We start from the raw sequence: 25,926 nt of genomic DNA on the forward strand, positions 1-25,926 counted from the left end.
AATATTCCTTGCATGCTTTAGGTGATTGACTCTGAGTGTGAAAAATAAAACATAATTAAATTTTTGCCATCTAAAATGGCATAGCAAAGTGGAGTACTTCCTGATGAAATCTGGGTAATAGCTGATGTCTTTGGCGTGAGGAGGTTGTCATAACCTCTGGCATATAGTAGTTCGTGGAGAATGTGTTAATGGTTTGGACCTGGAGCACATGAGAGCAAAATTTATGCACCCTCCTGATTTTTTTCCTTTAGGTTTGAAACTAAGAGAACCAAATTTCACATTGAAAAGAACATTTAAAGTAGAGAATACAGGACAACTTCAAATTCACATAGAAACCATTGAAGTCAGTGGGTACTCATGTGAGGGATATGGCTTTAAAGTTGTTAATTGTCAAGAGTTTGCACTAAGTGCCAACGCCTCTAAAGACATAATCATATTGTAAGTATTTTTTTATAAGGTATAATGACTCACTAGCTTCTCATTAACTTTTTATACTCGAGTTGTTCACACTCTGTAGAAAGGTATATTTTCATACTTAGAAAAATAAGCTCTTTATCCACAAATGTATTTGCTGTTTTTTTTCCACTTAATCTTCATGTCTTTGTTTTCAAAATTGTGAAACTTTCTCTATCTCCAGAGTGGATCAGGTAATCTAGGAAACCAGTTTCAAAATTATTTTCAGGGTCGTATTAAAGCATAAGGCGTTGGTAGGAAATTGAGTGTAAATTCGCAGTCTGAGCAACAGAGCGAACGCTTGTATCCAGTGCAGTTTTTCCATGTTGTGCAGTGTAAGAATGTGTGATATTCTGGTTTTGAATGATTATATCGGTAATAGTTGCAGCATATGTAGTAAAATGTAACCTCTGTCTCCTTAATTGAATGGTAATTTCATGATCTTCCGTGAATATTGACATAATAAGTAACTACCTTACCCCGTGTAAGGCATAATACTTGGCACCCAAAGGCACAATGAGGAATGACTCCTTCCCTCAGGCGCAGATCATCTGGTTGGGGAGCATACAGTTAACAAAAAATAAAAGAATTGGGGCAGAAAGCAGTACTGCAGGAGATGAAGACAGGATCACTAGGGCTAGGATGGTGTACACAAAAGGCATTATTGGGAATGTATCCTGGGGGAAGAGTGTGGATATAGATAGAAGAGAGAGGGAAAGGGACAGGAAAGAAACGCAGAGGCCACTTTCTGAATTAATAATTATGGGGAGCTAATTATTGTTCTTTTTTTCTGTAATTTCTCCAGTTATCCACAGAATATAGTTGTTTTTGTTATTAACTTCATGAGATAATGTTTTCTTCTTAGAATGAAGAAGTTGAGTATAAGTATCAAACTAAAATTCTGTGTTGTTTCAAAGGCGTATGAGATTGGTATTGTATTTAAACTGTTTGGGGTATGGTTTTAAAACTTAGTCTTACTGCCATCATTCTGTTTTAGGTTTACTCCTGATTTCACAGCTTCTAGAGTTATTCGTGAACTGAAGTTTATAACAACGAGTGGCTCTGAATTTGTATTTGTATTGAATGCATCCCTTCCGTACCATATGTTAGCAACCTGTGCAGAAGCCCTCCCCAGACCTAACTGGGAGCTGGCTTTGTACATCATCATCTCAGGAATAATGAGGTACTTGTGTCTTCTTTTGAGGTTGGTATTCAGGCATCACTTGACACTGTTTCTCAAGTGCCCACTGTGTGCCAGTCACTGTTCTGAGAGCTGGGGATCCACCAGCGAACAAAGCAGACCTCTGCCTTAGTCGAGCTTACATATGCTAGAGGAGCAGTCAGAACTGAACCCATCTTGGGTGGTAGATACGATAAACAGAAGCCTTTTCTGCCTTTGAAATTTGGTATACACGTTAAGTACATGTTAATTTCTTCAAGGAAAAAAACACTCATAATTTACCAGGTAAAGTTTCTTGATTTGGGCATATGTAATTTACTCAACATAATAGTATGTTTTTCTTGAATCATACCTGTGCAACATGAAACTGATTAGAAATATTTTTTAAATCCTCAACATCCTTATCTTTTTTTCAGTATATTTCTTTATGTGTTTTGAGAATTAGAGTTACTCACCTCTAAATTAATTTATATTGTTAGCCCACACATTCTTTAAGGGAGAAGAGTTGGCCTACAGAGTTAAAACCAAAAAGATAAAAGCTGCTTCTTGGTAAAAGTTTGGAAAGTATCCTCCTGACACAAATAGTGATTTCCTCTAGATAAGCCTCTGTGTTAAGTCGGCGTTCTGAAAAATTGATGAGCACACTTTTATCTGTGGCACATTGTGTCTTCTCCACTAAAAATTGTCACAGGCATGTTTGGTTTTTATATCGTACTGTACTTTACCAAGAAGCTCTGCCTTTCATATCAGCTTTTGTTATTCTTGCACTAACAAATGAACCCAATTCTCTGACTTCTGTACCCGGCAGTGCACTGTTTCTTTTGGTAATTGGAACGGCCTATTTAGAAGCTCAAGGAATTTGGGAGCCCTTCCGAAGGCGACTATCTTTTGAGGCCTCGAACCCGCCCTTTGATGTGGGAAGACCATTTGATCTCAGGAGAATCGTTGGTATTTCATCTGAAGGAAAGTATGTGCACGTGCTGGAAATAAATGCTCTAGAATACGTAGATTTGGCTTGTGTAATTAAAGGAAGAACCAAGTTTCTTCCTTTCTCGGGGGGGGAAGTCTTAATTCTCATTACTTAATAATACCCTGTGTATAGCTCTCAATTACTAAGAACTCATAGCAAATACCATGTTTTTATTATGGTAGTGAGGGTTAAAATATTCTTGGTTGTATCACTGACTCGATTCCTAAATTTTCAGATAGAACAAACCTATAGAGTTGTGAAAAGCGTCCTATTTCTTGCCGTTTTTTCCTCACGGTAGTTTATATTTGTGGTGGCTATACTGATGAAATAAAATTTTTTTAATCTTAGATTTTGTAGGTTGCTGTTTACTGATCTGCAGTTGGTCCTTTTTTCAGCTTGAACACACTCAGCTGTGACCCCGGTCACAGCAGGGGGTTCTGTGGAGCAGGTGGCTCGTCATCCCGACCCAGTGCAGGGAGTCATAAGCAGTGTGGCCCGTCAGTCCACCCGCACAGCAGCCACAGCAATAGAAACTCAGCTGACGTGGAAAACGTCAGAGCCAAAAACAGCTCAAGTACCTCTAGCAGGACTAATGCACAGTCGGCTAGCAAAGCAAGCCCCCTTGTCTTAGATTCCAGTGCAGTGGCCCAGAGTCATGCAGCAGGCAGAAAGTCCCGAGGGCCGAAGCAGAGCCAGCACAGCAGCCAGCACCATGTCCACAGCCCGCTGGAGCAGCACTCTCCACCTCCACCACCACCGCCAGTGCCTCAGCACCAGGAGCCACAGCCAGAAAGGCTGTCACCCGCCCCCCTCGTGCACCCTTCCCACCCAGAACGTGCCAGCAGCACAAGGCACAGCTCAGAGGACTCCGACATCACCAGTCTCATAGAAGCCATGGACAAGGACTTCGACCACCACGACTCCCCGCCCCTAGAAGTGTTTACAGAGCAGCCGCCATCACCATTGTCAAAAAGCAAAGGTAATCGTCTGTTCTCACTGTCAGAGAAGCGCGATGCCTGAGGGGAAAGCTAGTGCACGTTTAAGAGCTGCTGTGATCATAGTTGTGAGAAACAGCTAATTCAGTAGGTGTTCTGGCTCAAGTTTCTCTCCAGTATTGGACTTCAGCGCTTCCCTGTCAGAATGCAAGTAGAGGTGTCCATTTATCATGAAAGATATTTGTGTTTCTTAGATTACTTACCACACTGAGAAATTTATTGGACATCTACTGTTTTCCTTTCCTGCCTGTGATTATTGTGGTGTTGTGGTAGGTTGAGCTTTTTGTTAATTGTTAAAATAATTTTTACCGTAGTGGTAAATGGATATCGTCTGCCCTTTAACTCAAAACTAGGATTCCACTTTAGAGTAGGGGTTGGCAGACTACAGCCAGTGGGTCAAATCACCGCCTGTTTTTGTAAATAAAGTTTTGCTGGAACACAGCCATGCTCATTCGTTTACGTATGTCTGGCTGCTTTCCGAAGTGCTGCAACAGCAGAGTTGAGTAGTTATGACATACGAGGTCCACAAATGTGAAAATATTTACTGTCTAGCCCTTTACAGAAGAAGTTTGCTGACCCCTCCTTTAGAGTTCTGCATACTGTATTAGTTATCTGTTTTCTCATTAACAAATTACCCCAAAACCTAGCAGCTTAAAACACCACCATTTACTGTCTCACAGTGTCTGTGGGTCAGGCATCTGGTACAGCTAGGCTGGGTTCTCTGGCTCTCATAAGACTACGATCAAGGTGTTGGCCAGGGCTGAAGACATCTTAAGGTTCAGCTCAAGGTGGACCTGCTTCTGAGCTCACTCTGGTGGTTGATGTACGATTCAATTCTTCATGGCCTATTGGACTGAGGGTCTCGATTCTTCGCTGGCTCTGGCCAGCAGCCTGTCCTCTCCATAGAGCAGCTCAAAGCAATTGGCTTCACCAGAGCGAGCAAACAAGAAGGCAAAAGAGAAAACAAGCTGGCCCAGTGAAAGTCAGTCTTTTATGACCTACTCCTGGAAGTGACACCCATCAGTTTTGCAGTATTCTCTGCTCAATAGAAGTGTGGCCCAGCCCACGCTCCCGGAAAGAGAATTCCACAGAAGCATAAATACAGTACCAGGAGGTGGGGCTCATTGGAGCCCCCTTAGAAGTCCACATACCACACATATGTAGGTGGGCTGATTAGTAACTTCCAAAATCCAAATGTAAAAACTAGTAAATGTCCTCTAGCTATATTTCAGTTCAGTCCCTTAGAGCCTGAACTTTTTTGCATCTTCCCTTCTCTCCTGTGGCAGCCATGCTAATAATGTTATTCCAAGTGTATTTAAGTACCTCCCTCGCTGATGTACCAAGGACTTAACACAGGGAACAGGGAACATGGCAGCCCCAGGAGGTCAGAAGAAACCTGACGTCCCAGAGCCCAGGGTTTTCTTCTAGAGAATTTCTTAATCCCAGTGATCCGAAGACTAGTTGTGTTGAGTCCTCTTAGAATTACCTGCATTTGGATTTGTAAAACAGTAAAATGTCTTGAATGTTATTTAACTTCTTCCACAGAAATCTTTTTTTCTGTTAACTCATTATTAATAGAGCTTATACATTTTAGGGTAATTTTATAGTGGGATTAAATGAATGCTTAAAGTTCTTGTTTTTACTAGATCAAGTTACATAATGTGTTTTCCCATATTGAGGGCATGGATAATAGAAACATATATTATCCTTTCTGACAGGGAGTTTGGCAATCAGTGGAATGCTCCTTGCCTGTGTCTAAGCTGGTCCTCTAACCTCAGTGTGACAGGTCCATTTTTATTTTCAGGGTCATTCCTCTAGAGTGTAAATTTTACAATTAAAAAATGCTTTTTAATTTTCACAGTGGTCCTAGAGTCGACCTACTAAAAGATATTTAATGATGGACCGTGGATACCACATTATTAGTGACTCTTGTCATTTCTAGCTTTGGAGAGTATTCACAGTGACCTCTCGTCAGATGAATGTGACCTCCCTAGATCCCGCCGTCTCCGAGTTGAGTGGCTCGCAGGCCAGCCAGCCATTTCCCTGGTTATGCCTCCAGTCACTATTCCTTGTGAAGGTGGAGCCCAGAAATGCCCTCTGTTCGTGGCTGGCCTAAGCAGGGCCTCATACAGTTGGGCAGTCATTAGATTCTGTACTTCTGTGGTTTCTCCCCTGATAACTGTAAGCCCTAGGGACTGGGCAGCGGCCATTGCTGGATTGAGGGTTAAAACCTCAGAAAGCTTTGAACCTGGTGCAGTCAGTTCTCAGTATCTGCATTAACTGAACAAGTAGTGCAATCTGCAGCCATCCTTGTTTCTACCTTTGGCATCTGAAGGGTGGCTTTATGTAGGGTCGGAAGCAGCAGAGTGATGTGGGGTCCCAAGGCCAGGGGCTACCATCAGTCAGGCCCAGATCAAATCCTGTCTCTGCCACTTACTAACTGTGTGACATTGGAGAAAATTACTTCTCTGAGTCTCCGTTTGTTCTCTTTAAGATGGAGAGGATAGCTACTACTTACTTTGTAGGGTGTAGCTACTGCCATGATAGTTATTAGGGAAGGAAATGGTGCACACCATCTCTAGCCTGCTGAGTGGAAGGTGGCTCTGGAACATCCCAGCAGAAATGTCTGCTTGGAACATGGTCTTGAGGGTAAGAAATGGAACAAGCAGAGGGCTAAGACTCCTGAGAGCAAGGCCAGCAAGAAGGCGGCCAGCAGACAGCATGACAGAAAACAAGTGGAAGATATGGTTAGCATATCCCAGCAAGGCCAGAGGAAGCAAAGTAGAACAGAGCCTGGCAGTTAGGACATTATTTGACCTTGGCAAGAATAGTTTCTGTGAAGTGACAGGACTAGAAACCAGGTTGCTGTGGCTGGAGAGTACCTTTCACATCAGACTGTTAACAGTGGCCACTGCTTAGTGTATGTGTTGGGGGCGAGTGAGTGAAAGGGAGTGTTTACCCTTTAATCTGTAGTTTCCATGTTCTTTAATTTTTAATAAGAATAAGAGATGCATATATTGTGTGGTAGTGGTTTTTTCTGTTTTGTGTTTTTTGGTGGGGGTTTTTTTGGTGAGGAAGATTGGTCCCGAGCTAACATCTGTTGCCAATCTTCCTCTTTTTGCTCGAGGAAGATTGTCACTGAGGTAACATCTGTTTTTGCTTGAGGAAGATTGTCACAGAGCTAACATCTGTTCCCATCTTCCTCTATTTTGTATGTGGGACGTTGCCACAGCATGGCTTAATGAGCTGTGTATAGGTCTGCGCCCGGGATCCAAACCTGCAAACCCTGGGCCGCCAAAGCGTAGTGTGCGAACTTAACTGCTATGCCACGGGGCCAGGCCCACGCGTGGTAGTATTTTTAATGACAAAAAAAATGGAAAACAAGGTGCTTGAAAATATCTACGGCTCAAGGACAATGTTCCAGACAGGACTGCACACGCCTCGTGCACCTTGGTGATTGGCGTTGCTGTGTCTGCAGTGAGGAAATACAATCTGAGAAAGGTAATGTCAGGCAGATATGGGAACCAAGCCCAGGCCTGACTGTAACCCCTCAGATGGTAACTACACTACACTGCCGCCTCCAGAAAGGAGAAGCAAACGAGATACTTGTGAAAACAAATGCCCAAGGAGGTGGGTTGGCATGAGACCCAGTTCAGTAGATTATAAAAGCAGGGACGCTTATTCCTCAGGCATGTTGATGCAGGCGAACTGATAGAGATGAAGAGATGGCACAGGGGAGCTTTTATTTGAGCTAAAATCACAGCTGCTGAGCCTAAAGGGAGAAGCGGTAGGGTAGAAACAGAAAGTAGAGCCACTTCAGAATAGTCACATTCCAGATAGCTGAGATTTCTGTAGCCGGGAGTCCAGGGCACATGAGAGTTGGATTTGCAGAGCAGCCCCTCGGGCAACACTGGGGACGCCGCTGAGGGTCTCCGTGGCACTGCCGCAAACCTCTGTCTTTTCTCTCCGTTATGCTCTGCAGTCCACAGGTGCAGACTGAAGGCTGGGTGGATGGATTGAGACAGTGTTGGAGTTCTACAGGACAGGGACAGCAAAAAGATACAGGGTAAGAATGTCACAGATGCTCGCAGGAGAGTGGAGGATGTGCCAGGCTGTGTGGAATTAGCAGGATAGGGAAGGACCTTAATCCAGAAGAAACCTCACAGACAGGGAGAGCATGAACAAGTCAAGGGCTGGGAGATCCAACAAGTCAAATTGCAGGGATCGTGGAAGCAAGAGGATGATAGGAGACTGAGGCATGAAAATGAGGCAGGAGAGTTTAGGGTTTCAGAGAAAAAGCAGTTCTGGGCAATAACAGGTTCTTAGGTGCAGCCTCGGAAATGGGATGTGGAAGAGTAACAGAAGTAAAGCCCATTGGCAGCAGCAAGGCCACAGAGCTAGAGGTCCACAGTCCCTTACACGAGTCTGGGAGTCACCTGTGTTTGGGGATTCAGATTTTTGGAAAGGTATACAGTGCATATACCATGTAATTCAGAAGACTATGAAAGTAGCCCCACGTCAGCTCAGCTTAGGCTGTGCCACCAAAAGAGTTTAGTCATCAGGGGCTGATCCAGTGGCCTGGCGGTTAAGTGCGCATGTTCCACTTCAGCGGCCTGGGGTTTGCCAGTTAGGATCCCGGGTGCAGACATGGCACTGCTTGGTACACCATGCTGTGGTAGGCGTCCCACATATAAAGTGGAGGAAGATGGGCACGGATGTTAGCTCAAGGCCAGTCTTCCTCAGCAAAGAGAGGAGGATTGGCAGCAGATGTTAGCTCAGGGCTAATCTTCCTGGAAAAATAAAAAAGTTCAGTCATCAATTTTTGTTTCTAAATGAGTTAAGGAAAAAGAGCTTTGAGAGCTTTTTGAAATTTGGATTTCAGAGTCACTGATAAGAGAGGTCAGTGAGTGAGTCTCATGCCAGGCTCTTTAGTGAAGAGCCAGGAGATCTTTAGGCTATGGTGGAGAGGCCGACAGAGTGTGTAGGAATGGAGTGGGTGTGTAGTTGTCCTAGATGTAGATCCTTCTTGGTGCATGGATCTGATTGGTCACCCTCCCCGCCCCACCCCCCCGGCCTTCCAGGCTGCATGCTGAGTGACAGACAGACTAGATTCAGAGCTAAATTACAAAACCCATCCTAACCTCTCCTCCCTCCAGAAGCAGGGCGTCTGATAAGTATGGGTGAAGCCTGGGCCTTGCTCCGTAGGCTTCCCACTCCCTCCTCTACTAATGTTTATAGTCCCACAGGCAGAGCTAACCGGTCCTCGGAGTCAGTCTAACCTGGTTTGTCCAACACAGGCAGAGAAGCTGGACAAGAGTGAGCAGAGAAGAGGGCTAGTATTGGCCCAGGGAAGCTGGCCCTCTGAGGTCAGCTGGCCACCTGGGGCCGGAAGTGCAGTGGCTTACCCACATAGAGGAGCCATTCCCTGGAAGAGAGGGTATGGGGTGAGTCTGTTAAGGCCTTGCTACCCGGATTTGCAGTCCAGGACCAGCAATAGTAACATCACTTGGCAACTTTTAGAAATGTAGAATCTTGGGCCCCAGCCCAAACTGCTGGGTTGAATAGGAATCTGCATTTAACAGGATCCACGGGCGATTAGATAACCTGTGTTTAGCCATTATAAGCCCACCCACTAGTGGAAAGTAACCAGTAAGTGTCCTTGGGAGGTGGGCACTGGTCCCATCTAGTGGTTTTTTAGGCAGGCAAGGAACTGCCCTTAAAGGGGTTGGAGAGAAATACCTAAACAGAAGCACAAAAGCTGTCCTCTCCCAACGTTAAATTGTAGTCAGTTTGTTTTATGAATGTCCATGATACTATTTCTAGAATAAACAAATCCAAAATCTAATTGAACGTCTTAATTTTATGAAAACCCTAAATAATTGTCCTCTGTATCCTATGAAGTTTGGGTTGTGCTACCTTTTTTCCCTAGTCTGGTGTACGTTATGGGTTCTGCTTAGTGCTGCAAACGGTATACCGATGAAAGAAGAACCACAACAGAATAGATCATGGGTCTTTCAAACTCAGTATTAACTCCTTCCCTGGGATAGAAGTAAGGTTTTTTCACTTAATAGGAATTCTTTTCTACCTTCTATTGGGCTAAACAGGCATCTTTGCTATCTAAGCACAGAGATTAATAAGAAAAAATAATGCTTGCTATAATTTTGAAAATAATATTTACTTTAGCTAAAGAGCTTCTGAAGAGTTTTCTTCATATGCACTTTTGGCGTGTTTTAGTTTATCATACTCCTATAAAGGTATTATTTCAGAATAAATAGAGGAAAATAAATTTACATGACCAGTACTGACTCAAGTAAATTCTGTGTTGGTCTGTATAATTTATTGGCCTCACTTTAGACCTTTTAAACAGCCACAAGATGAGAAGGAAGACACATTCCTGCCGGAATTGGTGATTCTGTAGAGATTCTCCAGAATCTCCCGTCAGGTGTTGTCACTGACATTGCCTAAGCCTGGACTTGGGTCCACAGCTGCCGGGGACTGCACGTGTTCAGAGAAACCATTGGCTCTAGTAATTCACACTCCCCTGAAGCAGTTCTTTTGGGTGGAAATTAAATGAAATGCTTTAAAGTGAGAGAGAGTCAACCAAAGCAACTTGCCAAACTAGTGATTACAAATTCATTTTTACACTACTTAGTGAAGACAAAGAAAAAGTCAACGAGCAGGACATGTTCTTTAAATTTATAATTCAGTTTGCCTACTTTTAAAATGATTGGAGGTGGTTAAAATTATTAAAGCACATTTATAAAACAGTGAAAGTCAGAAAGTAGTTATTTTTTTATCTGTTTGCTTTTAATTATGGTGCTATCTCAACAGAAACCTAGAATAAAGTTTGTTGTTACCATTAAGTATTAAGTTGAGCTGCAAATTTCCTGGCAGCTAAGGGCAAAGTAAAACATCATTATGTAGTTCTCATGCAGAAAGAGGAAGTATGAGAGTTCATCTGAAAAAACAGCCTTTGTTGGCATTGCATTCCTGCTTGAACCTGAGGACACTGAATGATAGAATGGGCATTGTGTCTTTATTGAGGAGAATATGGGACTGTTCCCCACACAGGTGCTCTATATTGACTGGCCTCGTAACATGAAATCATGACTCCTCATCTGCATCTTGCTTCTCAGATGTACGCCTAGCCGCACCCACACACACAGCATTTATGCTGACTGGGGTGTGTATGTATTCAGTTCCCAGTTGGGGTATCTGATAGGGGTCAGAACTTCACTGCGAGGTGAAAGTGTGAGACCCAGGAGCAGTGGATAGCACTCGGTCACAAATATTTAGCAGCCTGCCTTGTGTTCTTGTACACGCGTGTTAGCACCAAGGTGCCCTCCAGGTAGAGACAAATGTTTTTTGTCTATGAAGAGTTTTGAATTCACTCAATTATTAGGAAAAATGTACTTAATTAGGCTTTAAAGCAATGAAGAAACTGTTTCATTCTGACCATTTTTAAGAGCAGGCATAGCAGCCACCAACTGAATATCTGATTTGAGGAGAGTTGCAGAAAGTATGCCCTCTCCAAGCTGGATGGGAGTGTTTCGTACTAGCCATTGAGTCTTGAATGATTATCAGGTGTTAGCAGGGTGAGGTGGGTTTTGGTGCCTGGCTTTCTACCGTGCACCCCTTTTTTCTCTCAGGTCTTCTGCCATAGAAGTGTGCACACAATGAGCAATGAAGTACGCTTGTCTTAATCACCATCAGGTACCCCTTAACCTCCTCCCTACCACCTCCCTGCCAATGACAACTTAGGTGGAGAAAGAATCTTATGCTGAGAGTCCAAGTGAGGCCTCTTGCTTCCCTTCCAGGTCTGAAACTTCTTATCAGAACTTGTGTATTTGGGCATGGCAGGAGAGAGCATGAGGTAGATAGTTGGGGCTTCAGAAGGCACCCAGCTTTGCTCTTCCAACCAGCCATGTGAATGAGGGAGAACGGCCAGCGTTTTCTGAGGGAGGGACGCACGGGGGCATTTAGACCTCTTCTTGCCCCCTGGAGGCAGGACGTGAAGACAAGAGCAGGGGAGCTTGTCACGTGAGAGCACCGGCCAGCCACACGTCAGAGTCTGCTGTAGCTCGTCATAATAGCCTTGTCTCTGGCAGGCTTATCTTCTGATTTGCTGTGTAGACGGGCTTACACCCAAATCATTCTGTCAAATAACTGTTCTCACTTTCTTTTATTCAGGCACACAAATTATATATTTCTAAAAGTATTAGTAGCCTAGGACCCATAGATTATATGTAGAAAATAATTTTCAGTGGTAGTTATGTTACAAAGAAGTTTGTGTATGCATAGATTGCAGAAAGCAGCAAGTTTTCTGAAGTATGTCAAAAGCCATAAAAAGAAATAATGCACACACATCATTTGAACCAGTAAGCTTATATCTGGAAATTTAGCATCAGGAAATAATCTTACATACACCATATTTTATAATGGTGAAAAGTGGAAACTGCCTATGGGGCTGGCCCGATGGTGCAGCGGTTAAGTTCACGGGCTCCGTTTCGGCAGCCCGGGGTTCGCCATTTCAGATCCTGGCTGCGGACCTATGTCCTGCTTGTCAAGCCATGCTATGGCAGGCATCCCACATATAAAGTAGAGGAAGATGGGCCGCAGATGTTAGCTCAGGGCTAATCTTCCTCAAAAAGAAAAAAAAGGACATTCCTAAATATCTAAGGACGGGGTTTGTAATTGCAGTATGTTAACTCATGCAGCGTGTCATTTAAAATAATCATGCCTAGAGTGTCCATCTGTGATATTAGGCTTTGAGAGAAAACCATTGTCCACTTCATACACTGTCCTCCTCCTCTCTTCTCAGTGAGGGAAGCAGCGTATGGCAGTGGTCAGTTGTGAGGTAGACCTCTGTAAATCTTTCATTTTTCTCGGACAAGATTAGAATGAGAGATGCAGTCCTTGGCATGGTGAAAAGAAAATTGGAATAGGGTTTGGAAGGGTGCCTTTCAGGCCAAATGGACCTATTATTTGCATGAGAAAAAAAGTGTGTTTAGCTTTTTAAAGGTAAACACTTGGTTCGTTCTGAAGAATTAATATAGTTGGCAAGGATTAGTACTCACCCCATGAACATGCCACAACTTGGTTACATGTGAGCTCTTGGGGACTTTTTGCTTTTAAATTTAACTGAGATGCACTGTTTTTTTTTTTACTTTTTATTTTGAGATAATTGTAGATTCCTATGCAGTTGTAAATAATAATGCAGAGAGATCTCTGTACCTTTTACCCCATTTCCCCCAATAACATGTTGCAAAACTGTAGTATCACAACCAGGGTATTGCTATTGACAGAGTCAAGATACAGAACTTTTCCATCACCACAAGGATCCCCTGTGTGCCCTTTTCTAGCCACACCCACTTCCCTCCCCCTCCGACCCCCTCCTTTCCCCCTCCTTTATAGCCATTAATCTCTTCTTCTTTCCTATAATTTTGTCGTATCAAGAATGTTATATAAGTGGAATCATGCAGTTTGGTATGAAGAGTGACTGATTGAAACCTGCATAAGTTCCTCATAAAGCATCGAGAGGGATAAGCTTTTGGTCTTGAGGTAGCAAGTCACACTGTCGGTGTATTTCACTGTTGAGAAAGGCACAAAATCAACTTGTGCAGCTTGGCAGACACTGGCTGAGCACTTGCCACGTGCTGGGCACCATTCAAGGCGCTGAAGATGGAGGGATCAGTAAGGCCTGATCTCTGCCTTTCAGGTGCTTAGACTGTATGAGGAAGAGCGCCAAGGAGGTCAGTGTTGACCAGGGGATCAGCCGGCATCCTCCATCAGGAGTCTAGTGACGGTGGGAGTAGGTAGACAGAGGGTGAGTGGCCCCAGGGACAGTTCATCCAGACAGTGGTGTGAAGCCTGAGGAACCCGTCGCTCGTGCTGGATTATTTCTCCAGGCCAGGCAACAGATGGAGAAGTCCTGAGCTGAGGAAGTGTTCGTGGGGGTGAGGTAAGAAAGGAATTAGAGATTTTAAAGGGAGAATCCGTTTGACTGATTAATTGATGGTGATGCTGAGTTGTTTAGATAATTTCATCCAGATAACTCAGAATTCCCCAAATTCTACTCTGAACTTCAGGTACCTTTCCTTCTGAGATACCCATAGGATATAGACACACAGAGGTCTTGAGAAGTAGGAAATGAGGCACCACGTTATCACCAGCAGATCTTGTGCCCGTGGTGCCCAACACAGATGCTCTCCTGAGTCCAGGTGGAATTTATAGCCTAAGCCAGGAATTCTCAAATTAACTGTCATTACAGTCACCTAAAGGGCTTGTTAAAAAACAGATTGCTGGGCCACCCTCAGAGTTTCTGGTTCAGTGCGTCTAGAGTGGAACCATAGACTTTGCATCTCTAACAAGTTCCAGGTAGTGCTGATTCCACTGGTCTGGGAAAAACGCTTGGAGAACCACTGACCTAACAAAAGGTTTTAAAGGGTCTCTCCTCTGCCTAAAGCCCAGTCATTACACTGGAAACCAGCCCCTGAGGAAGAGGAGAGACCCTTGGGCACAAGCTTGCCTGAGAGTCAGCTTCCTCCCTCACCCCACCCAGTGGCAAAAGGAAGGCTGAGTCACCCGTGTGTGCAGCCTGCCGGGCACAGTGACCCTGCCTGTGGGCGAACATGGGCCCGTCATCAGTCTAACCCAGCCAGATTATTAGTCCTTTCTCTGGGGAAAGCACGCTCTCCCCTCCCGCTGACATTTGGATTTGGGAATAGAAGCAGCAGGAGAAATCATACATGACGGTGAGGTAGCTGCTAGGCTGAGTGGTTGGATGGCCGTTGATACTGTGGACCAGTGAGCCTCAGCCTAGTGGCACAGCAGAGTCACTAGAGGAGCTTTGTAAAAACATCCCCACATCTGGGTCCCACCTCGAGCTGCTTTAATCGGATTCTCTCAGGGTGGAGTCCATACAGCAATGTTTGTTAAAAGCTTCCTACGTTATTCTGAAGTGCAGCAGGTTAAGAACCAGTATTATAGACTGAGAACCCAAAAGATGCTTTTAGGATATTTAACTCGGGCTTGGACATTTTAGATTTGAATTGCTTATGTCAACTTAGTTAAAGTGAGCCATGGGAAGAATATAAAGGGAAAAGAGAAGTTGTTCCAAGGGTAGGTCTCAAGGGAACACCAGCAAAGAAACAGCCACAGAAACGTCAGGAGAATCACAGTGCCGGAAGAGGAGGAGATGCTGGCTGGGTCCAGCAGGGGCGGGGGGCTTCCACAGCGTCCAGCGGAACAGAGAGGGCTTGGAGGAGGAGGAGTGCTGGAGGTCATCGGCGTGACCGTTAAGGGGTTATTGTTCACCTTTTCAAATCATATTCGTTAAGGTGCTGAGGACAGAAGTCAAAGTGCAGCATGTTAAGAAGTTAATAAGAGAGGGGCATTTGGAGGTAAAAAATGTAAACTACTCCTTCATGAAATAAGTTTTTTAACCCAAATTTTCAACTTAACTATTGGTTTAAGTATTTCTTTTTCCCCTTTATTTGTGTGTCCATGGCTTCAGGGAAAAAACATTTCCAGCCCTTTCCTATTGAGAAGAAAATTTCAGGTTACTGTAAATACAAATCGCTTATACAGACAGTGCCTCTGACCCCGCGAACCTCAGCATGATAAAACTGTAGAACTGCAGGTGGGAAGCTCGCTGCATGCCGGTCGATCTTGGTCCTGTGGTAAAGTCAAGTGTTCTAAGCACGAATTATTGAACTCGCAGAATCTGAGACATCCTGGGGCTCGTGGGCCCAGAGCAGGGCAGCCCCCGCCCCTCTGCGGGATGGAGAGGAGCTCTGGGTGGTCAGGCTGGGCAGGAGCTGTGAAACCACCGGCCGGTCTTCTGCTGAAACAAAGGCTTCTCTGTTTTTGCAATTTAATGTCCCAGTTATGGTTTGACTTCTGATACCTCCTGGAGTCAGTGGGAGAGTAAATGATGAAAGGACATTTCCTGCATATCAGTCAGAACCGTACTTATTCTTTTTCTAGGTTGGGCTCAGCAAACTGTCTCTGTAAAGGGCCAGAGAGTAAATATTGGAGGCTTGGTGTGTCACAAACTTGTCTCTGTTGCATATTCTTTGTTTCTTTTTTTCAACCACTTAAAAATGTAAAGGTCTTTCTCAGCTCACAAACCACACAAAACAGGCCGCAGGCCAGATTTGGGCCCTGGGCCGTAGTTTGCCAGCCCCTGTTCTCGATGCCAAAGTTTGGATGTCTGGTACCCATCAACAGAGACCATAAAACATCAGGGTTTAATAAGTTACATAAAGCCACCATTATCAAAAGGACATATTTTAAAGTGACAAAGAGAGAATGGGCTACACTGTGGCTCGTGTGGCTTCTGCGGCTTTACGCAGCCTGCCCGCCCAGGGGGTTTTGAGGGTGCAGTCTGAGGAACTGGAATTGGAGATTTCTCTGCCGCTGTCTGGACCGGCTGGCCTGCAAGCTCCGTGAGGCAAGGAGTAAGTTGTTGGTGTTCACTGCTGTTTTCCCAGGACAAGGAGCACTGCCTGGCAAATAGGGGGCACTCAGATGTGTTGTCTCATTTGTCTTGGGAGCATCCATGTCTTGTAAAATAATAGACTTCCTGCAGCTCTGTTTTGTTTTCCGTCCATGTTTAACACAACATGGCGTTATGTGCCAGGCACTGTTGGAAGGGCTTTGTGTAATTCCTCCTTACAGCACTGTGAGGTCTGGTCTCCCCCGGCTTGCAGTTGAGAGGCCAAGACCACACAGCCGGTTAGGAGAGAGCCAGGATTTGGACTCGGCCGTCAGGGCTCTGCTGCCGGGGCTCTTAGCGCCCCTCAGGTGACACACTGGGCAGCTCGTCCTCTGTCACCATCAGGCTTCCATCTCCAGGTTTGAAAGGATCTCTGATTTTCTCTTCCATGACTTTTCAAGGCTACGTCACCCTCTGGGGTATGAAAAAGTATTCTGACAGACAGACATACAGATTTGTCAAGACTACTGAATTTGCCAAAACTCATTGAACTTACGCTTAAAATGGGTGTATCTTATTCTACAGAAATTGTGCCTCAATAAAGTTGATTTTTAAAAATATTCCAATCAAAAAATCAAATGTGAATTGGAAAGTCTTAATTAGGGAAGAAATAAAGAAAGCTTTATTATCAGAAAGAGTCCAGCCTTTTTTAAAAAGTTTTAATGACTGTTTTCTGAGCTATTTAAAAATTAAAGAGTTATTTTACTTTGACTTTCGTCCCCAGGGAAAGGAAAACATCTTCAACGCAAGGTTAAACCACCTAAGAAGCAGGAGGAAAAGGAGAAGAAGGGAAAGGGAAAAAGCCAGGAGGATGAACTGAAAGACTCCTTGGCTGACGACGACAGCTCCTCCACCACCACAGAAACCTCCAACCCCGACACAGAGCCTCTCCTCAAGGAGGTAGGGCCGGGCCTTGCGAACGGATGAGGGAAGGAAGTGTCTCCTGGAGCACGTGACACTCTGTCTTTCTGATGCAGAACGAATGTTTTATATTTAACATAATGCCCATGTTCTGAGGATTAGTTCTCAGTGTGCACAGGCGTGCTGAAATGGTCACTCGAATAGTCGCTCTCCTGCAGAAAGCGGCCACAGCTCTGGGGGTGCATGTTTTGTTTCCCTCAGGGAAGGACATTTGGAAACATGTTAATAAAGTAAAATAGAAGTTGGGGACACTGCTTGAAAGTTAGGGGTTATCTAGAAGAGTAACTACTCTGGCTCCTGAAGTTTGTTTCAAATTTTAAGTATCAAAAGAGGATGAGAAGGAATTACACCATTTTAATCACACTGGACTTCTGTCTTATCACTGCTGGCCCACGCAGGTAGAGCAGTCCTAGAGAGAAATGTGGTCCAGGGAAAGACCCCAGGTTTCGCAGTCACATCAGCACATCAAGAAAGCTGCCTCCTGAGGCCAGCTGGGTGACATAATGGTTAAGTTCGCATGCTTTGCTTCAGCGGCCTGAGGTTCACAGGTTTGGATCCCAGGTGCAGACCTACACACCACTCATCAAGCCGTGCTGTGGTGGTGTCCCACGTACAAAATAGAGGAAGATTGGAACAAATGCTAGCTCAGGGACAATCGTCCTCAAGCAAAAAGAGGAAGATTGGCAACAGATGTTAGCTCAGGCCAATCTTCCTCAGCAAAAAATGAAAGAAAGAAAACTGCCTCCTCAGAGTCCTCAGCTCTCAGAGTGGTCATTAGCATCAGGAATAATATTGCAAAATGCCTGGTACATAGTGGGTGTTAGGTAAATGGAGAGTTGAGTTCCTGTTGTGAATATGTCTGAGAGTGTGAGGTATAAGTGATGTGAAGAAAAGTAAGGGCATAGTTCTTTCATGGCATTTTTATATTTAGATAACTATATTTCAAATTTAAAATGGGGCTAATATAGCCTTTTATGTTGTAGACCAGAATTTCTTCTTCAGTTTTAATGCAGTGACATAAGGAGTCATCTTACAGAGATCCCTCAGTGTCATCTGCATGTGTTAATTTTTAGAACAAACTTCGTCTGTAACTTACTTTTCTTGTCAGCGGCCTTGCCCTTGGCATCCTGGCAGTGGGTGTGGCTCTCCGCACGCCCTCGGCACAGCCCACAGCTGGTGTGGAGTCCGCACTTGATGGCCACTTGAACGTGTTGCTTCAGCCAGCAGGATGCCTCCTGCCAATCTTTGAGTGGGTCCCACAATCACAGGAAAGCGTTTTCAGCACAGGCTTTCTTACAACTTCTCCTCTCTTTCTGCCTTTCCGGCTTTTTTCCTAACCCCTCCTCCGTGGCCCCCTCTCCAGCTGACCTCACCTGCAATGTCCTGGGCACCCAGTGGCATAATTCCCACCTCTCTGGGGTTCGTCTCCTCCTGTTTCTCCCACCTCCTTCCCTGTCATTTGCTTCCCTACAGACGCAGCTCGGAACTGCCATCCTCCGTGTGGCCTCCATACCTCTACCCTTCTCCCCTCTCATCGGTTTTTACTCCTTCTCAGCACTCTTGCACAGAGTTCGTGTGCTTTTATTTCTTCGTGACTGATCTGTTTACCAGTTGTGTGTGTTTTCTTCCCAACTAGATTACGAACTTGACAGGTCATTCTCTCTCGTCTGTCTTTTCCAACCCTGTTCTGCCCGTTCACTCAGCAAACGTGCGGAGTACCTGAGTGCCAGGCCTGTGCTGAGTGCTTGGGAACAGCAGTGGACACAAGACCAGGTTCTTATCCTCAGAGAGCTCACAGTCTACGAAGTTCTTGATGAGTCAAGTGTTCAGGAAATACTTCTTCAATAACTCAGAATAGTCTCAAAAGGTGTATGGGCAGGAGGGTGTTTTAGCCCTTTCTCTGGTTATTTACTCTTGACAGTTAAATAGATTGACCTGGTGTGACCTGTTAGAATCCCGGCTGCCTTGATGACCATAAACCATGAAGCTGGACGCTGTTGGGTAGACTCTATTCACCATGTGCTTATGCTCCCCTGTACAGACAGCTGATCCCTTTTGCTGAGTATGTCCTTCCCCTACTGTCCCCGGTTAGCCTCAGTGTATCCTTAAACACAGTGCTGCTCAAGCTCTGTGCTGAAGTACCAGGTCTTTTTTTATTTCCAGTGTGTCATGTATGTGGTCCTACTGCACACAAGTAGTACACACCCACTCCATGTTCAACTCCCCAAGCAAGTTCAACAATACTGAATGAATAGGCGCCCTTCCGGAGACAGTCCACTGATCTCATGATGCCGCAACAGTGTCACATTACTATAAAAAAAGCATAAGTGCAGTTTCTGCATCTACCCAGTCTCAGACCAGGAACAGTAGTTGGACCAGTTGAGTAACACAGCTTTAAGATGCAACTTGGGTATGGCCTTCTCAGTCCAGGCACCACACTCAAGCCAGGCAAGACAGCTCTTCTGTGCCCCAGACATGACTTGTCAATATACGAATGAGCATTTCTATACGAAGGTACAAGTTGATTGATCCCTAACTGTCATTGTGTCTCCCTCCTCCTAGACTTCACAGTCCTTGGGGGAAGGGACTAGGCTTTCTTGGTAACCCCATTGCCTGGCACCAAGTGGGTGACCAGTAAATGTTTGTGTATTATGTGAATGAATAGCTAAGCCCGCTCCCATTAATGTGAGTAGTTGTTGGCATTAAACCCGCGATAACACTATTGAAAGCCACAGTGTCACTTGTAAGCACGTACTGAATGGATGTGAACACTTAGAGGTGCACGCACTGTTTTCTTGCCCTAGATTTTTGTTATGCTCGGGATTAGGAACATTGCCAGAGTGTTTAACTTTATATTTTAATCCTAGCTGGAACTTTTCTTGTAAATAAAGGCAAGGGTTTCTTCCCCAATACTTAAAAATAAGAAGCTACCAATTTTCCACTGCCACCACCCACCCTAGTCAGGATATGAGTATAAATTAACATGACTTTCTTTGTAACTCAGACTCAGCAAAACATAATTATGGTAAATTAAAGGCTAAACAATTGACAGAACCACAGTCGTCAAAGATAGTTTGAAGAAAGGATTCTATCGTTTTTATCCATACAGTGTGTGTATCTGCTACATCTGTGGTTTGTGTCTCCACCTTCAAATGGGACTATATCAGTCATTTTTATTAATCCTTCTCAGCAATTAAATGTAAATTTTTTACAGGATACAGAAAAGCAAAAGGGAAAACAAGCCATGCCCGAAAAACCTGAAAATGAAATGTCTCAAGTGAAGCAAAAAAGCAGAAAACTGTTGAATGTTAAGAAAGAGATCCCAACAGATGCGAAACCCAGGTGAGAGACAGATGAGTGCAGAGAGGTAAGGTAGATGAAAGAAATTGCTGGTGAAAGCTCGGTGATGTTTTTGTTTGGTTGGTTGTGTTTTGGAGTTTTTTGCAACAAAAGCCATGTACCGCATCACGTTCCTCTTGGGTTATTTCTAATGCCTAAGAGTCACTGTCATTGTTGAGGGACAGCCACATGCTTCTGATGTCACATATGTCAAAGGTAAAATTAACAACTTATTGCAAAAATGTAGGTGGCAGTTCATTCCTAGGCAGAGAGCCATTTCACTTCTGCACGGAGATGACCTTGAAGGTTTAGGCACAGGTACGAGCATAACCTTTTTCAGGAACAACTCTCACTCTGCTCACGAACCCACAGCTGCAGGTGGGACCTAGAATTCCATAAATTCTAGAATGTGCCATAAAACTTGGAAGAATTTATTCTTACCTAAAAAATGCTCAGGGCAGATATAACCAATCAGTCAGACATTACTACCATGAAATAACTCCATTCCAGTCCCCGTGGGATGGGATTCTGGTGGGCCCCACAAGGAGGCTTGCTGCAGAATGTTTCCGCAGTTAATGAATGTGTTGAATTATTGGGTTATCAACTAAGGTTTCTTCGTACTTTCATTAAACCTTGGATCTACCTAATAAACTCATTTTAGGGCCGGCCCGGTGGCTCAGCGGTTAAGTTCACACGTTCCACTGCGGCAGCCCAGGGTTCGCCAGTTCAGATCCCGGGTGCGGACATGGCACCACTTGGCACACCATGCTGTGGTAGGCGTCACCACATATAAAGTAGAGGAAGATGGGCACGGATGTTAGTTCAGGGCCAGCCTTCCTCTGCAAAAAGAGGAGGACTGGTGGCAGATGTTAGTTCAAGGCTAATGTTCCTAAAATTAAAAAAAAAACTAATTTTAGTTTTAGTGTTGTTAATAATATCCTTCCTAGTTCATCATATAAAATGGCCATCAGCATGGAAGTCAATATTTGCCTTCTTGTGTGATACGTGGGCATTAACCCAAGAAGTTGAAGGAATTAGGTATAAGTTAATAAAGGAAGACATTGTTAGCATTACAGTCGGCCTTAGATTTGTGAAAGGTCTGTTCTTACTCTGATTCTGGGAACAATACCTGAGCTTTGCAAAAACACCAATAACCTAGACTCTATCTCTAGATTGTACAGTCTAACTGAAGAGGAACAGTCTGTTCTGTGGAACCAAAAGCTAAGAAGAAATTAGTGATTACTGCAGTAAAATTTAACCCTGTCCCTGAACTTATGAAATAACGCAGCGTATGGCAGTGACTAGCATTGAAGTCTTTATACCTAAAATTTACTCCTGTGCAAATTGTTAGTTTGAGTAACCCAGTCCCTCAATTTTTTGAGAACGATCTGACCCGGTTAGAAGGAATATCAAGGGGTGGATGGTTGACACTTGGATCTCTCCTGAGAAAAGTCGGCCTGAGGCCCTAATTGGTGCTAATATTCTGGTGCCGCAGGACAGGAATCATATTCATTTGGTGGCTAGGGATTATTATTCTAGGCCCTTTTCAAGCTTAGGTAATTGATCAGATATTTTAAAGTAAATGAGGCCAAAAAATCCAAATTATGAAAAACCTTAGTTTTTACATATGCAGAGATCTTGTGAGAATAGACAATCATGCTATAATTCTTATGATCACAAATTTTAAAGCCAAGCTTCTAAGAAATATCTTAGTGAAACCCTTCCATAGGTGACTGTCACCCCATCTGCATTGTTAATTAGCCTTGATGCCTGAGCTCAGCACCTGAGATAGAATATTTTTAAAACAAATAGTACACGTTAACCTTAATCCTCATCCCTCTTCCACTGACTTCCGTTGTGTTCTGACCTTTTTATGAAATAAGTTGACCACTAGCAGAGTTGGTTTTGGAAAGTTTGTGGAAGAGTAACTTGAGTGCCGCGGCGTCTGCAGGGATGTGGAGTTCTCTGGAAAAGCGGAAGCGGGAGCGGCCAGTTCTCCAGCACCCAGTCAGGGACAGTTACAGCAGCAGCCCGCCTTCTCCAGATAGGCAGTTAAGAGAGAAAGCGTTACCAGGAGACAGGCGAGGCAGTGGACTCTGAATCGTAACTTTTTAAATTCTCTTTTGTAACTGGAGAAATCTGTAAGCAATCCATATCCTTAGTCTTCTGACCTTCCTTACCTAATCTTTTTAAAGTCACTGATACTGTTTTGTGGTTGTCTGAACTCAAGGATAAAAGTATTGAGAATCAAAATTCATTAGTACATCAATCCCATATGGAGTTAAACAAATAAAGACTGGTTTTTTAATAACCAGAACGGTGGCCTCTCTGAGTTGGGCCGTTCCCTGTCTGCGCTGAGCTGTGGTAGTAAGTGGCTTGTGCTGTCGTTCAGGTCAAGTTGCCGTTAGTCGCAGCATCAGTGACGCCTGAAATTCCTGTCCCCAGTCAGGAGTGCTTTCAGTGTGTCACTGTCAGATTTCACATATCTGAAGGAAATATATGCACCTTTTTTAAAAGAGATACCATTAATAAGGCATATATTATCACTGTCTTTTGGAAGCTTTATCTGATTGGGAATAAGTATTTATCTTACATATCAGTTAGCCAAAACCTGATCTTGCAGTGTTAATAGTATTTGTGGGCTTAGATTACATTTGCTTTATCGAAAATTAGGCTTTAAATATTATCCTTATTGTAGCATATGTCATTTCCAGACCAGGAGACCTAAATCCTTAAAAGTTGAAGAATTCGTTTTCCTAAAAACCAGTGGTGGTAAAGCCAGAGGAGTGCCTCAGACACAGTCTCTGCCCGTGCATCCCCAACCTGCCACAGTCCCAAGAGATGACTTCAAAGAAATCACTTGCTAGGAGTGTGGAGCACGGGGTTGCAACGGCAGAGACCCGCTCCATCCCTTTTTCCCAGCTTCAGCACTAGGGAAGTAAACCTTGTAGACCTCCCAAAGAGGCTATTTTGGGTCATGTGTGCCAGGGAATGAGTTAGATCTCAGCCACTGAAAGGACTTCTGCAGAACCTGCTGGGTTAGGATACCAGCTCTCCATTGATCCTTTTGGTTGCTGTTTATATTCATCAATATTTTACACATTTATATAACTTAAATGTAATAATCTAAAATAAGCAAAAAACGCTTGATAGAATAATCGTGCTCTCTAATAATCTGCTCAGATAGCGCGCCTAGGGTTGTGGGTGCCACATTCCACACGCTGACCTCTAGGCCCATGAGCCCTGGCATGGCCCTAACCTCGCCCTCAGCCTTGTGCCTCCCGGCCGCCCCAGACAGGGGCCTGTCCCATGTATTCCATGAGCAAAAGTCAAACCTGGCACCTGAACCACCCTTCTCTTTTTCCCTTTTAGAAAGAATCACTTAAGTTGACTCTTAGCCATTTTATTCAGAAGCCTGAAAAAAAAATTTCTTGATAGAGATCCTCTGGCTTAATTTAGGAAAGTATGAATCAGCAAAAGTAAAATACATAGTTGTCTGGCGCTGTTTTTCTTAAGAACCAACTAATTTTACAGTGGCACAGACTTAAGCTTTGTATAAATAGACAGCCCCCATCCCCCACACTGACTTTAAATAGCTCACACCCGCCCACCTTCACCAGCACAACCAGGAGGCTAGGTGTCTGTGTCGTGGAGCCTTGGCTTTTCTAAAAGATGCAGTTTTTAAATAACCATGTATGTCAGAAGTAGAAGGATGGAAGATTTATAAAACTGTCCATAAACAATGGATTTTTTCACGTCAGTTTGTTATCCTGCCTAAAATTTTACTTACTTGGGTTAACCGAGACCCTTTGGATTTTTGGTTAGCTCTTTTACTAATTCCAAATATAATTACCTGTATAAAACCTAGAAAATTTGTGAAATATAAAGAAACAAAAGAAAATGACCTTTAACCTACTACCTTATAAAACGTTTGTAAATAGCCTCCATTAAAATATATTTATTTATGGGGCTGGCCCCGTGGCCGAGTGGTTAAGTTGGCGCGCTCCGCTGCAGGCAGCCCAGTGTTTCGTTGGTTCGAATCCTGGGCGCGGACATGGCACTGCTCATCAGACCACGCTGAGGCAGCGTCCCACATGCCACAACTAGAAGAACCCACAACGAAGAATATACAACTATGTACCGGGGGGCTTTGGGGAGAAAAAGGAAATAATAAAATCTTTAAAAATATATATATATATATATATTTATTTATGAGATCACACTTTATGTATTGTTCTATCATCTGCTCACCTTTTGGGGGGGTTGCCAGGTGCTGTGGTGCCATGGGATCTAGAGAGTTTGAATGATTCTGACCTTTGAAATGTGGTCTGAATTAGTACAGTAGACTCAGAACCTAGAAATGGGCTGCCTTCCAGGAGTGGAACGTCAAGTAGCAACGGAAGGGGGATAATGTGGTGCCTAAAGAACCCAAAAGATGGGGCCGAGGGAGGCCTGAGTGGCATGTTGGAGTCACTCACCTGAGGGTTGGGGACAGGAAGTGCACTAAGGTAGAAAATGCCAGAGACATACCCGTTTTAGAGCATGTACGTCAGTCACTGAACTTTGTAGGATTTTTAATGAAAAGGATGGTGTCAGCTGAGCCTTGGACTGGCAGTTTTCCAGCCACACCAGGAGCATGCTGGAGATCACTGATGATTTGGGGAGGAATTCTCGTAAGGCGACACCGGATTCTCTCAGCTATGTCTCAGCTTTCCCCAGAAGATGCCCTTCCTGGACCACACAGGCCTAGCACCCGTCAGAGGCCTTCCCAAGCCTGCGACTTGATCGTTACAGAAGCGGCTTTGTAAAGAATGTCTCTGTGGCCCAGATAGCTCCATTGTTCACAGTGCTCCCTCATCCGGGCCACCCGCCCAGTCCGTTTCTCCTGGAGATTGCTGCTCTCCCAGCAGATTCCAGTGTTTTCTTCTTCGGGCTGTAGGAACTTAAAGTAGCCCTCATGTCTCCCATTTTGTGCTGGCTGACAGGCAGTTCAGAGCCAGTCATCCTATTTACACATGTTTATTATCTTAAACTTACCTCTGAATCTTTAGAAAGCATGTACAGTCTAAGTAAATTAATAAAAAGAATATTTAGATTTTTGCCTAGGATAACCCCGAGTTCAAGAGTCAAGAAGAAAACTCATCTCAGTGTACTCCCGCTAGACCTTAGGCAGGTACTGCAGGCCCGCGCCTCTGCAGTGGGCTCAGAGCACCTTTGTAGGTAGCCCAGGAGCTTAGCGCTGGTTCATTTCCTAATTCTGTGAGAAAAACGTGTTCAAAGTTTGAATAGCAGAACCTTTGACGTTTGTAAGGCTGAGACCTTTCAGAATCTCTGTGTTCGAGTCCCACCAGTAGTCTAGATGCTGGGTGAGACTCACTCACAAGCAGAATGACTTTACACTTAGCAGCCCCGAGCCAGCAAGTCTGTGCTAAAGGCTTTGGACACATTATGTGAGGTGGGTGCCCTGGGCCCTTCGCATTACTGAATAACAGAGCTCACCTCACTGTCGCACTCGAAAGCACAGAACGGATCTGTGAGTGCTGTAGGTCTCCTGAACGGTCGTGGAAAT

At 44.3% G+C, this 25,926-nt stretch overlaps 1 protein-coding gene across 5 annotated transcripts in view; it reads left to right on the forward strand.

Moving 5' to 3' along the window:
• The window catches only part of TMEM131 (transmembrane protein 131), a 224,554-nt gene that overhangs the window by 188,368 nt on the left and 10,260 nt on the right, over positions 1-25,926 (forward strand). For all 5 annotated transcript variants that reach the window (XM_023618615.2, XM_070235088.1, XM_023618613.2 and 2 more), the window contains 6 exons: positions 252-438; positions 1,451-1,636; positions 2,442-2,600; positions 2,999-3,582; positions 16,822-16,997; positions 20,233-20,360. In XM_023618615.2, the coding sequence (XP_023474383.1) occupies positions 252-438; positions 1,451-1,636; positions 2,442-2,600; positions 2,999-3,582; positions 16,822-16,997; positions 20,233-20,360 (1,420 nt within the window). The remainder of the gene's footprint in view (positions 1-251; positions 439-1,450; positions 1,637-2,441; positions 2,601-2,998; positions 3,583-16,821; positions 16,998-20,232; positions 20,361-25,926) is intronic.

This window comes from Equus caballus, chromosome 15, assembly GCF_041296265.1.
Source record: "Equus caballus isolate H_3958 breed thoroughbred chromosome 15, TB-T2T, whole genome shotgun sequence".
NCBI classification, from domain to species: Eukaryota; Metazoa; Chordata; class Mammalia; order Perissodactyla; family Equidae; genus Equus; species Equus caballus.